The sequence below is a fragment of the Sinocyclocheilus rhinocerous genome, unplaced genomic scaffold (assembly GCF_001515625.1).
Source record: "Sinocyclocheilus rhinocerous isolate Xijiao unplaced genomic scaffold, SAMN03320098_v1.1 scaffold499, whole genome shotgun sequence".
Classification (NCBI taxonomy): Eukaryota; Metazoa; Chordata; class Actinopteri; order Cypriniformes; family Cyprinidae; genus Sinocyclocheilus; species Sinocyclocheilus rhinocerous.
The window spans coordinates 2007428-2021314 of record NW_015637156.1 but is presented as its reverse complement, the minus strand read 5'-3'; the positions used below and the strand labels follow the sequence as shown (position 1 = coordinate 2021314).

Sequence of the window (13887 nt, the reverse complement as noted above, 5' to 3'; positions counted from 1 at the left end):
ATATATATATATATATATATATATATATTTAAAATATATTAAAAATTCATTTTGGTTTTAAAAATTTTTGATCTATAAGAAATGCTCAAATCTTGAGTTTAAACTTAGAACTAAATCTAAACAATTTTCCCCCCTCACAGGCATTTCATGAGAGCATTTTATCTCCAATAAACCATCTGGCTACCATGGATGGCGAGTTACCACCATGGAATAAACATGGAAGCCATAACAGTAGGGTTCACTATGATACAGCAGGGGAACGTCAGGAGGTAGGTTACAATCATTTTATTTTTGTACATTGTGATAAAGTAATGACTGAGGCGAATTATTGTGAAAAAGCAGAAGAGTTCTCTCACGGCTCCAAACAAAGCCAAAGGTAGGTGACATTTTAATTGTAAGGTTGAAGAGCAACAATATTAGGTTGCATCAAAGACTATAGAATACTTTGGTTGCATCCAGTTCCTCACTTCTAAACACAAATATCTCTTTAGGAGCATGACGTGATAGGAGACAGCTTTGCTGCTGGAGAACCAGTGACACCACTGTCATCATGTATGAGTGGTGCATTTAAGGCTTTGCTACCAGATTACCATGGAACTTCTTCAGCAATGTTAACAAACTCTGATAAATATTCCTATTCTCCTGATAATCATTGTCTCATCAAACCTGACACTGCAGTGGATGAAAAGATAGCAGTGGAGAGAAGGGAAGAAAGTGATTTTTTGAAAGACCCTTTGGGTGAAGCATTAGCTAGTGCCACACATATGCTTCCTCTCAGGTGTGCCCAATATGTGACACATGAAAAGGTATGTAACCTCTACACTGCATAACCAAAATAAATGTTATTTCTCCATTGTCACTTAATATCTGTCTTTTCACAGAACCGAGAAGTTTTATTGAAACTTGTAAAAATTTGTAAACTTGTAAAAATGTGACTTACAGTTACTTCCTTACTCTATACCATAGAGGTATGTCAGATAAGTTTGGGCAGTTTCAGACTTGAGAATGTTGCCGTACAAGACAGAGAAGGTGCAGGTATAAAGATTAAAAGTATATGTGACACATGAAAAGGTATGTAACCTCTACACTGCATAACCAAAATAAATGTTATTTCTCCATTGTCACTTAATATCTGTCTTTTCACAGAACCGAGAAGTGGACCAGGGAAATGGTAATTGGACATCAGTGATCAAAGATGCTTTAGAAATGAGTAATGGAATGGAAATGGAACAGACTTTATCCATGGATGAACGTGGCCCCCTAATGGACTATAATCCTATATATAAAGGACCTGAAACTGAGGCACATTTTAGATTGAAGGACCACTATCAGATTGCAGGATCCAAACTAAATGAGAAGATGGATGGGCAAGGAGTAAAAGAAGAATCGGATTCCTTTATTTTAATGTTGTCAGATGACATTAGTAAAAATAAAGATGTTCTGGAAATGGTAGGTGCTGATATAAAAAAAAAATTTGAATGTAGATTTTATAAAACAGAATGCAAAATAAGCCATCAAAGAACAAATAATTAATTTATTGTCATATATTTCTTCTGTTCTCAGGGGAAACATGAGGAGCCAAGCATATTAGATGTTGGATCATCTCTAGGAAAAGATGAACTTGGAATTGCTGGAATCGGAGAACATGAGCCAGGGTTATTACCAGGATTTAACAGGAGTTCATACACTCCTTTTTCTTCATCAGAAAGTCTTATGGAAAGCGAACAGTTTCCAGGTAATCCTTTGGACAACCAGTCTGTTGATCACACCCTCCAGGGAACAACACAACAATGTGGGCTGTCGTGCAAAGGTGTCAGTCCTAGAAAAACTGCCAGCACAAATACTGGCTTCAAACATGCAGAAGTAAACAATGAAACTGTTCTTCAAAGTTCTACTGTATATGGTCTTCATCTTCTTGATCTTCAAAAGGGCTGTCACCAAGCAGAGGTTACAGATGGAAAAACTTCAGTTAATTCTCAGGATCACTCCTCACAGCACAATGTGCAAGATGAGAGAGTAAAGGCAAGCAATCCACATGTCTCTGAGACTACAGTAATAAAACAAAATGCTGCATATCTGCCCAAAAGTCAATACTTTGGCAGTAAGCTAAAAAAGCAAGTTTATGATCTTGTATCCACTCCAGCCTCAGTGGGCAGTCAAAACACAGCTGTGGTTGAATGTCAAAACTTAAAACTGCGGATCCCAACAGAAGAAAGGATCTCTGAGAACAGTCTACCTGTGCCAGGAAAAATTGAAACTAATGATTTTCAAGAGACATCTATTAACACAAAAACTGGACTCAGTCTAAAGGTAGAAACAAAATTTTCCCCTGAAATTCAGAACTCTTCTTCATTACCAGAGAGAGTTCCAGATCTAACTGTTGTATCCAACAGAATTCACACTGATTATAAATGCAAAGATTCTCAGTTTGAACCAGTCGAAAGTGGCAAATTAAATGAGCTTTGTTTTCAAGAGAGAAATTCCAAAAATGTGACACTTACCTCAACTTCTGTTTTTACTCAAAGAACTGCAGATGAATGTGATATTCATGTCCAAGAAAAACAAACCCCAATAAGTCTAAGTACGGTTCTTCTGCCTTTTAATGAGAATGTAAAAAACTCTGAAAAAAGTGAAAAGGTACTTCTCAACATTACTTCAGAAAGCAGTATTCCTCCATCTACTGAGAATGTTCAGGAAGCTCCACCTTCTCCCACATCAAGGACGGACTGCTCCTCTCAACATAACCTACAAAAAGCATTGCAAAGGCATAAGAAAGCAAGAAAAAGAAAACAATCTGAGCTTGAGGCATTAAAAGGACCAATATACAAATCTAATAAAAGAGATGACTGTTCTATGTATGGATCAGAACTATTAGACAGTGCTGTCAAACTAGACACAACAGGATGTGAGAAAGCTAATCAAAATGTTTTATTGGCTGATCATAACAGCACTGCACCAAAAGAGGACTTAATTACAAATTATGTAAACCCACCTACACCTAGGAAAAAATGTCGGATGGCACAACTTGAGCTACTGGAAGATACAGCAGAGACCTCACAAAAGCCCGATCATAGCTGCTCTGACGCTTCACAGGAAGAAGTACCGTCAAATGCTAGGATCAACAGGAAGGCTGTTTCTAGAAAGAAACTGAAGAAAAAAACAAGGTTACATTTAAAGGCAAAAAACTCTGCTACTCTTGGCAATCAGTGTTCGTCTCAAAGCACTGTCTTGTCCCCAGAAGAGGACTGTACATCACATTTTCAGGTCAGTGACACAACTCCAATGAAAGGAGTCAGTAATCCAGCAGTAATGGAACATGCCATCTCTAGTCTAGAGTCCATTCCAGAAAAATTACAAAAGTCCAGAAAAAGGGCTACAAAGCAAACACTACAAAGCAAAGATGATCCACGTAAAGATGTTCCCACAACATTTCCAGAAGTTGAGGCAGACATGGATGTCAAAGGGCATCAGGAGGTGAGAAGATTTCCTTTAAAGGCTTCTGAAGGAAAAAATAGGAATGCAACTAGTCTGCTGAATAGACAGTCTTCACAAGACTCTGAGGGTCAAACAGATTCTGTTTCCACCTCAGTGGCTGAATCTTTAAAGATTCTAAGCCCTCAGAATAACCCAAAGAAATCAAAGCAGAAGAAAAGAGCACATATCAACAAATCAGCAAAAACACCCAACGTGTGCCCACAAGAGGATATGAAAAACACGATGACTCACAAAACAAAAACTGTGAAAGCAAAAAGTCCTCTAAAAAAGGCAATTAGAACAGATGACAATGAAACTACTCTTTTGGACACACAGCCTTCTGCAGCCACTGCTACGCAACCAGATTCTGTTTCAAATGTAGGAAATGAAGTTGAGTCTCCTGTTATTTTCGGCACACCAAGAAAGTCACCGAAAAAGAAATTGTCACAGATTAAATGTGAAGCAATACATGTACCTGCTGTTGACCAAACAACAGCTCAACAAAGTGTTTTGAATGCACTCTCAGAATCTGATGTCAGCATTGTGCAACCAACTACAAAAAGATTCAGAACAAGAAAAAAACTTGACAAAAAAGTTTCTCATAACACAGTCGGTGAGAACTGTGAACCCGCTCATATGACTCTTTCTTCAGTTGATTCTGTGTATGCTACAGAAACTGACTATCCAGGTGTCAGCCAACAGAACACAGAAAAGACATCAAGTAAGAGGAGAAAGACAGACATCAAGTTTATAGAAGCACAATCATCCACTACTAGCCAACAGGATGACGTCACTTTACTGCCCTCAGAAGATTTTTCATCTATTGTGGTTTCAAATCCAGAAGAGACTGTGAAAGCCAAAGGATTTTCTAGAAACAAAACAAATGACAACCACTTAAATGGTAATTTGGTTGAAGAAACATCTTTATTAGCAACTGTGACACAAGAAAGTTCTATTTTACCTACAAAGATTGGCTCTTCAAGCAGTTTTAGAGTAAGCAGCACACTGAAAAAGCCAAGAAAAAAGACGGTAACCAAAATCAAAAATGAGGCAGCAGAAATACTCAGTGTAAACCAGCAAGAAGATCTGGCTGCAGTACCCTCAAAATCTGGTGCAAACATAGTAGCCTCCAGTTCACAAATGACTTTAAAAGAAAAAAGAACTGTGGAAAAGGCAATTAGGCAGGAAATTAAGGATGACCATTCAAACCATTCAGTTGCTCTTTTCAAAATGCAGGCTTCTACACTTACTCTGAAGCAAACAGAATGTTTTTCAACTTCAGTTCACAGCACAGCAAAAAGATCTAGGAAAATGTCTGACATTAAACATGAAGCAGTACATACACCCGCAGCTGACCAAACAATGCAACAAGAAATCCATACATTTGATTCTACATCAGCCACAGAAATGGATAATTCAGATGTTCTCAAACAAAAGAAGACAAAAGTGAAGATGAAAAAACAGCCTAAAAAGGCCACTAAATGCAAAACAGACATTAAACAAGCAATCAGCGATATTAGAGAACAGTCTACTGTGCAGCAAGAAAATTCCGTTTCAAACAGAAAGACAAAGGTCAGGTCAGAAGACATGACAAAGAAATGGAAGAAAAAGAGAACATCGGAACTGAAAGTCACAAATGATCAACCAAAGGACGTGGTTCTGCCTCCACCAGCATCTCAGAGTAAGGATGCAACACAAGACCCTTGCATAAATACAGACAATGTGAATGAAACAGCTGAAAGTAATGTTGAAAACCAGGTTTCCATCACTACTAAAGATGTTGCCAGCCCTCAGAGCTCACTGAAGAAGGCAAAGAAAACACGAAAGAAACAATTGCTTGAGCAAAAAGAAGAGAATGAACAAAGCAATATCCTAGAGCTGGCTCACAGAGAGGACAAAATGTCAGATTTACCATCTGTTGTGAGAGGGGTAGCCTCTGAGAATTTTGAAACAGTCAGCTGTGACCGGCATTTAAAGATGGCTAAGAAGAAATCCAAAAAATCCATAGAAATTGCAGAAACACATGGATTTACTAGTGTTTCTTTGTCTCAAGAGAAAAATACTGGATCAGATGAGGCAGGTGTCATGGTCACTAGTACACAGGTTGCAGATTTATGTAAACTGTCTGATAGTCAGACCGTAGGATCACAGCAGCCTGAAAAAGATGATGCTGTGGTTGATCAAAAAGACCTCAAAGCCACAAAACCCCCTAAGAAAAGGGGTAGAAAACCTGGACGAAAGAAGAGGAAGATGGCTTGCCTGTTAACTCAAACCATTAAAGAAGAGGAACATAAAGATATATGTTATGACAACAGAATTGTCTGTGATTTTCAAAACAGCGCACAAATTCAAACTTCTGAAATTTCACAGAGGATAACAGATATTATAGAAGAACCAGTACTGAAATCAAGAAAATCAACCCGGACACAAAAAATAAACTCAGGTCCAGTTGTTGAGAATTTGTTAACCCAGGGCAAGAGCACAGTCTCTTTAGACATCACTAGGTGTCACACAACACTTGGAGAGACTCTTTCAAGTTCCATGCAAACTGCTGATTGTGAAGACCAATACACTGTTGAGAAAAAGCCACCAAGACGAGGAAGACCCCCTTCAAAGAAAAGCAAGAAACAGAAATTATTTGTAGCACATTTAGAAGATAACACCTCTCCATCTGTCCAGATCTCAGATCTTTCTCCATGTCAAGACAGCACAGAAAGTACTGTCAATGCAGCTGCAAGTCCAATAAAGCAAAAAGATATGGATAAAAATGTAATTGTTACCAAACAATTGGGGACTGATCCCTCGAAATCCCTTCAGAGTGCTAATGATCTTTTGTCACACAGCATCCCTACATCTGGGCGTAAAAAAGGGAAGAACCTTAAAAGACCAATAAGAGACCCAAAGTTAACAAGCTTGAGAGTATCCAGCAGAACATCTGTAACATCAGTCAAAGGTTTTCAAAAAGCAGACATAACTTCCCTCCCACAAAACTCCACAAATGTGTTTAATGAGGAAGGGAACACATCGTTGCCTATGTCTGGGACAGTGAAGAAACAGAAACTCTGTGAAAAAAATGCTATACAAGATGGCAATGTGTTGGCAGATAAAAAGATAGAGAATAAGGCAACAATTAAAGTAATGAGAGGAAGAAAACGTGGTCGGAAGAGACGAAAAATTAAAGATGGACAGCTTCAAAGATTAAAAACACAAGATTGTTGTGAACCAGCCAAAGGTTTACTGACAAAGTTCAGTATGACCAGTAAATGTCCCACTGAGGACCAAAATAATATAGTTACACCAGAGAAAAATGATATTGAGAAAACCAAGTCAGACGATGTTGAAATGATCCCACCAATAACTGCAGGGACCTGCAAGATAACACCAAAAAGAGACATCCTATGCAGTTCTCCCAGTGACCTGTCCTCCAATTTAATGAAAGAAGTCAAGAAGTGCAAAGTGGAAGATTCATTTGAGGTTTCTGTGCAATCCTATACTGATAATACAGGAGTCTCAAGAGGAATTTGTCATATAATTTCTAGTAATGTGGTCAAGGAAGAGTCAGAACAAATTTCTCTGGATACAAAATTTAAACCCAACATTGAGCTGAAATGTACTCCGGAAGCAGATGGACTAAGCGTGGAAACGTCAGGGGAAAAAATACTTGATAACCCACCAGAGCCAGAAAATGCATTCCAGCCTTCTACAGAATGGAAGGAGGATAGTTTCACACAGGATAGTGAAGACTGTGTTGTAATGCCAAACAAAATGACTAATAACAGGACAATAAGATCCAAGCCTAAAGAAATAATGAAGAAACCTCTCACCTGCAAATACTGTGGAGTTTCCTTTCGGCACATTACAGCATATACCATTCATCAACGCGTTCATACAGGGGACAAACCCTACAAATGCAAGATCTGTGGAAAAACCTTTTCTCAACTGTCTAAACTAAAGTCCCACCATAACGTACATAAACAGGATACCTCTTTTCCTTGTCCTTGCTGTAGCCGAAGGTTTTTGCAGAAAGATGATTTGCTATGTCATTTTAAAGTTCACCTGCAGGAATCAAAAGCAAACAGTGAACCACAGAAGCACATAAAGAGCAAGAGAAATACTTCATCAAATGTGTCTTCGGAGACCCCAAACAATTGTGGGTGCCTTATTCGCAAGAAAAACTTTGTAAAACGCGTCAAATTGCAGGATCACATGCAAGTGCATAAAGTGGAGAAGCCCTTGACTTGTAAAGACTGTGGGAAGACATTTTGGAAACAGTCAAGCCTCATAGCTCATGAAAAAACCCACTGGCCTGTTAAACCATATGCTTGCTCGATTTGTGGAAAAGGCTTTAACCAACTAAAAGCCCTAAAAAAGCATTCTCAAGACCATGCTGGTGAGACACCTTTCTCCTGCTTTCACTGCGGTCATGGATTCAGTGCCCTGTCTGCACTTAGGATGCACCAAGCATCCAAAACATGCATCGCAAGGAGAAATGATGAGGCGAGCAGTAACATTGAGGGCTTCATTGTAAGTCAAGGAGTTGATGGTCAAGTGAATACACCAGTATTCTTCAAGTGTCAAATATGCAAACAGCTTTTCAGGAAATGGTGCCAATACACTCTTCACCTTCAAACACACACCAGCTCTCCCCCATATATTTGTTTTTCTTGTGGACAGTGTTATGAGAAGGATTCAGAGATGAATGTGCACTGTGAGGTTTGTTGCCAGTCAAGTGGGGAGGAGAAGATTTGTTGTGCATCACTCGCCGAAATCCTGCAAAGTGTTACCCAAATCTACCCTCTAAAGTGTACCTCATCTCAGAGTGTACCAAGTACAGGATTTCAGCTGAATTCCCAAACACCAACCAGATCAGAACAGCTCCCGCAGCTGCCTCGATCGATGGATGTGGAACCTACACAAACAAGAGATACAGATCTTTCAAAACTTCCTAAAACATACTCTACTCATTCACCCATCAAGCTCCCAAATGCCCAGTCACCTGCTCGTTCTGATGTTAACTGTACTTCCCCAAGTAGCTCTCTAGAATGCATTGAAATCACTCAGAGTATTTGGAAATTTAAGTGTTTACGTTGTGGTCAGCGATTCGAGAGGTACAGGGATTTGAGTGCTCATCTGCAAACGCATGCTCCTGGTTTCAGATATACTTGTGCACATTGTGGACAGTTCTTTGAAAGGTGGAGTAAACTATGGCTACATCAGCAGCGTCATCGCCTAAAAAGCCGTTGTTACTCCTGTACGCAGTGCAATCTGCAGTTTCGTTTCTTTAGCTCTTTTAGAGAGCATATGATTGACCATGCCGGGCAGAGACCATATGCTTGTCCACTCTGTCCCAAAACCTTCATTCAGGAGGCAAGCTTACATGCTCACCAATGTGAGTCTCATAAACTTTGTAAAAGTCTGAAATGTGATGTCTGTTCTAAGACTTTCAGTAGTTTAACAAACCTAATCAAACACAGTCTTCTGCACAATGGTTCTACCTCTCACATTTGTCTCCTTTGTAATCTATCATTCACAAATACAAGAGTCTTAAAGGAACACTTGAAAACGCACACCCCACACCATGGACCGGCCCTCCCTGATATTCCATCAAAGCCACTTGATTTTCCTCACAAATGTAAAAGGTGTAAAGCTAGCTTTTCAACTGGAGATTTGCTCTACGCTCATCAGATACGCCATTCTCGAGATGCAAAGACTTACATCCGTCCAGCAGTATTACCTACCTCAAAATTGTCGGATTCTTGTTGTAATGACACACCATCTTCCCCACCTTCCACTCACAGGAATCATATATCAAACCTCAAACTTGATGGCATACCCAATGATGACAGCCTGTATGTTTATTCCCACCCTGACAAGCTCTATGTGTCCCCTAGTCACAGAGTGCAGCTTCCGGTCATTAATTTGGACCCTGATGAACCAGAGGTCTCAGACTCTCAGAATCCTGGTCCTGAACTTCCAAATAGTAAAATCACTTCTCAATCTGACAGCACACACCTACCTCAGGCCACTTCAGATCAGGAAACCACCAACCTAAATTCAAGTGAAAGCATAAAGATGATGGCAAATGGTCAACATAATTACAGCCTCAACTGTCAGAGAAGCCCTACATTTGTGGAGACAAGTGTTGACATGGAAGTAGAACAACCTACTCAAGAAGAAGAGTCAGAGGAGAGTTTTGAATGTGCCGACTGTACTGAAAAACTAACCAGCGTGTTGGGCCTTTATGAACATTACATACTTCATGCAATGGGAGATGCATATGTACAAGTACACTGATCATTGATAATGTTAGAAGGTAGACATTTTCCCACAGATATTATGCTTTAAAATGAACGTTTTGACACAAATATGTGTCGATGCTGTTATCTGTTTTACAGTTCCAATGTGTAAAGCAAATATTGGCAGAATGCTTAACTTGTATTTTTTACATCTTGAACAGTGTGAAAAATTTGCATTACGACTCTTCATTCTAACATGCTTTTTCAACCCTCAGGTTCATTCAGTTTAAAAGTTGTTGCCCACTAGCCACTCTTACATACTGTATTACTGGGGTCATGTCACTATGCCTTATCTCAGTTATCTCTGTACTGCCATATATCATCTCCTTTTGTGCCTTCAGTGACAGTTTTGGTTCTGTAAAAGATCTGTAAATAGATATACATAATCCTGTATAACTCCAAAACCTCCTAGTCCTTCCTCTGTAAAAAAAACACCTTTTAAAATTCAATTTTGTAATATTGAGAGGTGGTTAAATGTAAATTAACCTTGAGCGTTCTATATCTCATATATGAATGTCTGGCTGGGACAAAAATGTACTGTTTATTGTAAAAATGTGTAGATCTTGAGAACATTAGAATATTTCTGGAAAATAATGGCTTTGAAAAGATCCAAAAGATTCTATGCTTTTAAGTGGATTCTTTTAAAAAAAAATAATAATAAAACATACTGCTTGACATGTGTAATTTTTATTTTCAAAAATCCTACTGACAAACCCAGGTAAAATGTGTTTTTAAGCAAAATAACAAACTGTAAGGCTTGTGACCAGATGTCATGTGTTTTAATGGCAATAGGAAAAGCAGAAACCATTCAGATGGTTTTATCAAATATTCAATCAATTGTGCACAGAACAGAAGGGGAAAAAGATTATTAGCAAGCTATGTGTGAATTTTTGAGGTACCACACAACATTGCAGTAATTTGGTAGTGAATGTCTTAGCAAATCCATATTCATCTAAAACTGCTTTTATAAGGACTTCGGATAGCCACTTCTTGAATGAACTCATTTCACATGTCAAACGGCTTGTACATCAATCACAGGACACTTTAATTTATTTCTTCTTCTCATCATCTTTTTTCCCCTCTTGTTTGTTACCACTCTGAGAGGCTAGGGAGCCCATGGCATTACGGATGGCCTCATTGTTGGGATCAACACCAGGTAGATTCTCCAGGACACTCTGGAGGAATTCTGGGTCCTGCATTACATCATAATCATCCTCTTCCTGTAGAATCAGTTAAAAAGCGCAAGAGAAAAGACAAGTCAGCAGGGAATATAAGGGAACAGTGTTCTGTCACAAGGAAAAGACATGGGGTCCGTATATATAATGAACAAAAACTGCTCAGCAATTTGACACTATAAAATACAAGCAAATTTGAAATTTGATTACAGTATCCTGAGACTGATGAGCCCAGCAGACGATATTTTAATTACCTTAGATTCCGCAGTGTCCATTGGAGCTCCCGTATCCATTGATTCTCCGAATTCTGACATAAGAGGTATAATGGTCAATATTACATACTATGTCAAGCACTGAGCATATTCTAAGACTAAGAAGGTACAAGGAGGAGGCACAAACCTCCACCTGCCAGGGACATCTGCATTGCATAGGCTATCTGCTCTTCTTCTGTCATGCTGCTGAAGTCTGGCAGTGCTGCCACACCGCTCTCAGGCTGAGAGGCAGACATCTTCAGAAGAGCTTCTTCTGATTCTGAAGGGGAGAACAAAAGTGGCACAGAAAATCAGGACTTGGTCTTGCAATGGGAATCAACTAAACGGTAAATAATCAAAGACTGACAATCTGTTTAATAATAAAAAGCAAACAGTGCAATTTTACTACTTGAAAATGAACAGGCTACTCAAATGAATCAATACATGAAAAGGTTATTCAGAATGAGGACCATGTTAAAGTCACCATGAAAGGCTACAAAAATGTGAAAGAGGCTTTATGCTGCCAGATCGTGTAGTACCAGCATCTACCAGCAGTGGCTAACAGGGTCATACTAACCAGCAAGACCTAATACGCAATCCTTAAAATGTTGGTACATTTTGAAACCTGCAATCTACCCAGTACTAGCCCAGAGCCACTATGCTTATCATCCTTCACTATTTCAAACATTTACGCACATCCTTACCGTCAGCGGTTGAGGTGGGAATGCCAGCCTCAGCTGCTGATTGGGCGGCCGCCCTTCGAGTCTCCTCTTCCTGCCTCTGCCTTTGTTCCTCCATAGATACACGCAGAGCCTGTGGATCAAGAGCAACTTAAAGAAACATCTCCCCTTTCAATGTAATTAGAAAAGATCAAGTGAGATTAAAGTAAAAATATAAAAAAAGTCTCTGGTAAACAATCAAATTTAATCACAGAGCTTAAGTGTTCACACATTTTGAAGGAATCAACCTATAAATGCTTTACTCACGATCATTCTGCATATTTAACATATGTATCAGTAGTTTCACCGTAAAATAAATGATACATTTCACCTGTTAAGTTTATGGACTCGTTCTTCAGTGCAGTTATACAAAAGAAGAATTTGTATCTTACCAGGGCCAGTTCTGGGTCTGCACTGGGGTCCACTCCAAACTCAAAGTCACTTGCACCCATCACGGTACCACCCTCACCAGCTAAGATGGGAGAAGACAGAAGGGCATCAGCCAGGCTGGGCCCAGGGGGCACTGTGACCAGATGAGAACCTGTGCCCTCCTTTCCATTCAGAGTGTTCACAAATGCAGTCAGTTTCTCTGTGTTCACTTCCTGAACAGATTGATTACAAGAGAGAAAGTGAAAAATCAAAGCAAGGAAATCGGAAAAGATTTTAAAGTGGTCAAAAAAAAAAGTTTCATGCCAGTTACCTCTTCTCCAAAATTTATCACATCGACATTGACCTTTTCTTTTTTCAACCGCTTTGCCAACTTTACTAGCTGGAAAAGATTTGGTGAAAAAAAATTGTAAATTGTATTACCCAAAATATTCACAATTGACTAATCATGAAAGATGAAAAGCATTTGTCATTCATGAACAACAAATAAACTGAACAAAAAACCCTATGTATTTACAGTAATTATGAGGAGTATTAACTATGTAAAAAGCGCAAATATATCTAAAACAACGCGTTTGTTTATTTCTTACCAGACCATAGTACTTTCGAGCACCATCTTGGAAATCCTCTAGTCCGTTTCCCAAAGTCACGGCGTCGCTGATTGGCTTACAGATGTAGGACATTGACGAGATTTGTAGCAGCAAAGCTGATTGGCTGACGGTTCCGTCGGTACTTCTGTTACAGGACGCGGTGTAGAACTGTATTTGTCGCGCCCACATGTGGTGGGAGTTCGCGTTACTATATATATATATATATCTGGAGTCTTTGCATTCAAGTCTCGAGTCAAGTCCCGAGTCAAGACAGACAAGTCCCAAGTCAAGTCCCGAGTCAAGACAGGCAAGTCCAAGTCGAGTTGCAAGTCCTCAACTTTTAGCTTCAAGTCTTAAACAAGTCATTAGTGCTCTTTGCCCAAATTAGTGTCTCAGTATTAATTACCATATCAAATTTATAGTAATTTATATCAGGAAGGCAGGTAGAATAGGCCTATGTTTGACATAGTTCAATTTCATGTGAGATGGGTGCCCTCAGTAAAACTACTCAAGTTCAATTTAGGGATTGTGCCAAAATAGGACAAGCAGTGAAAAAAAACTATTTTATTAGTAACAGAATAGCAAAGACAACTTAATTTAATAGAAATAACAGCTGCAACATACTTTGCATGTGTGCATAAGAATATATGCTTCTAGGTGTTATATCAAAGCCAATGAGCCAGACAAAATCATTTAATAGAAAAAAATGTTGTACATTAAATGTTACGTTTATAATATGCATAGTTGATCGCTAAATTTAGGGGCTATGTGCGCCTACAGGCCTACAGACTGATTTACAACACGTGAATTCATTCATTTATCCCGAAAGAAATGGAAGTGACATGAGTGCCTGGTGAAGAGGGAGAAAAATATAGTATACCGTATATAAAAATAGTATATTTTATAGTTATATATTCAATGCTCATTTTGTGAAAGAAACACTTCTTCAAATTATATTTTAAATTATCATTAGGCCTATTGCCGCTTGCTCACTT

General features: G+C 38.9%; 2 protein-coding genes across 2 annotated transcripts in view; one reads left to right on the top strand and one right to left on the bottom strand.

Moving 5' to 3' along the window:
• LOC107748715 (uncharacterized) overlaps positions 1 to 10435 on the top strand; it is an 11861-nt gene extending 1426 nt beyond the window's left edge. Inside the window, exons 2-5 of the mRNA XM_016563662.1 lie at positions 141 to 269; positions 492 to 806; positions 1147 to 1449; positions 1564 to 10435. Of these exons, the coding sequence (XP_016419148.1) occupies positions 186 to 269; positions 492 to 806; positions 1147 to 1449; positions 1564 to 9768 (8907 nt within the window). The 5' untranslated portion in view covers positions 141 to 185 and the 3' untranslated portion in view covers positions 9769 to 10435. The remainder of the gene's footprint in view (positions 1 to 140; positions 270 to 491; positions 807 to 1146; positions 1450 to 1563) is intronic.
• A 10-nt stretch (positions 10436 to 10445) lies between these two features.
• Positions 10446 to 12985, bottom strand: LOC107748740 (26S proteasome non-ATPase regulatory subunit 4-like). The gene is made up of 7 exons (XM_016563681.1): positions 12893 to 12985; positions 12616 to 12684; positions 12308 to 12517; positions 11901 to 12009; positions 11345 to 11476; positions 11200 to 11252; positions 10446 to 10990 (listed from the first exon to the last, which is right to left on the bottom strand). Exons 1-7 carry the CDS (start codon positions 12983 to 12985, stop codon positions 10820 to 10822), a joined length of 837 nt encoding a protein of 278 aa, XP_016419167.1. The 3' UTR covers positions 10446 to 10819.
• Positions 12986 to 13887: the final 902 nt, after the last annotated feature.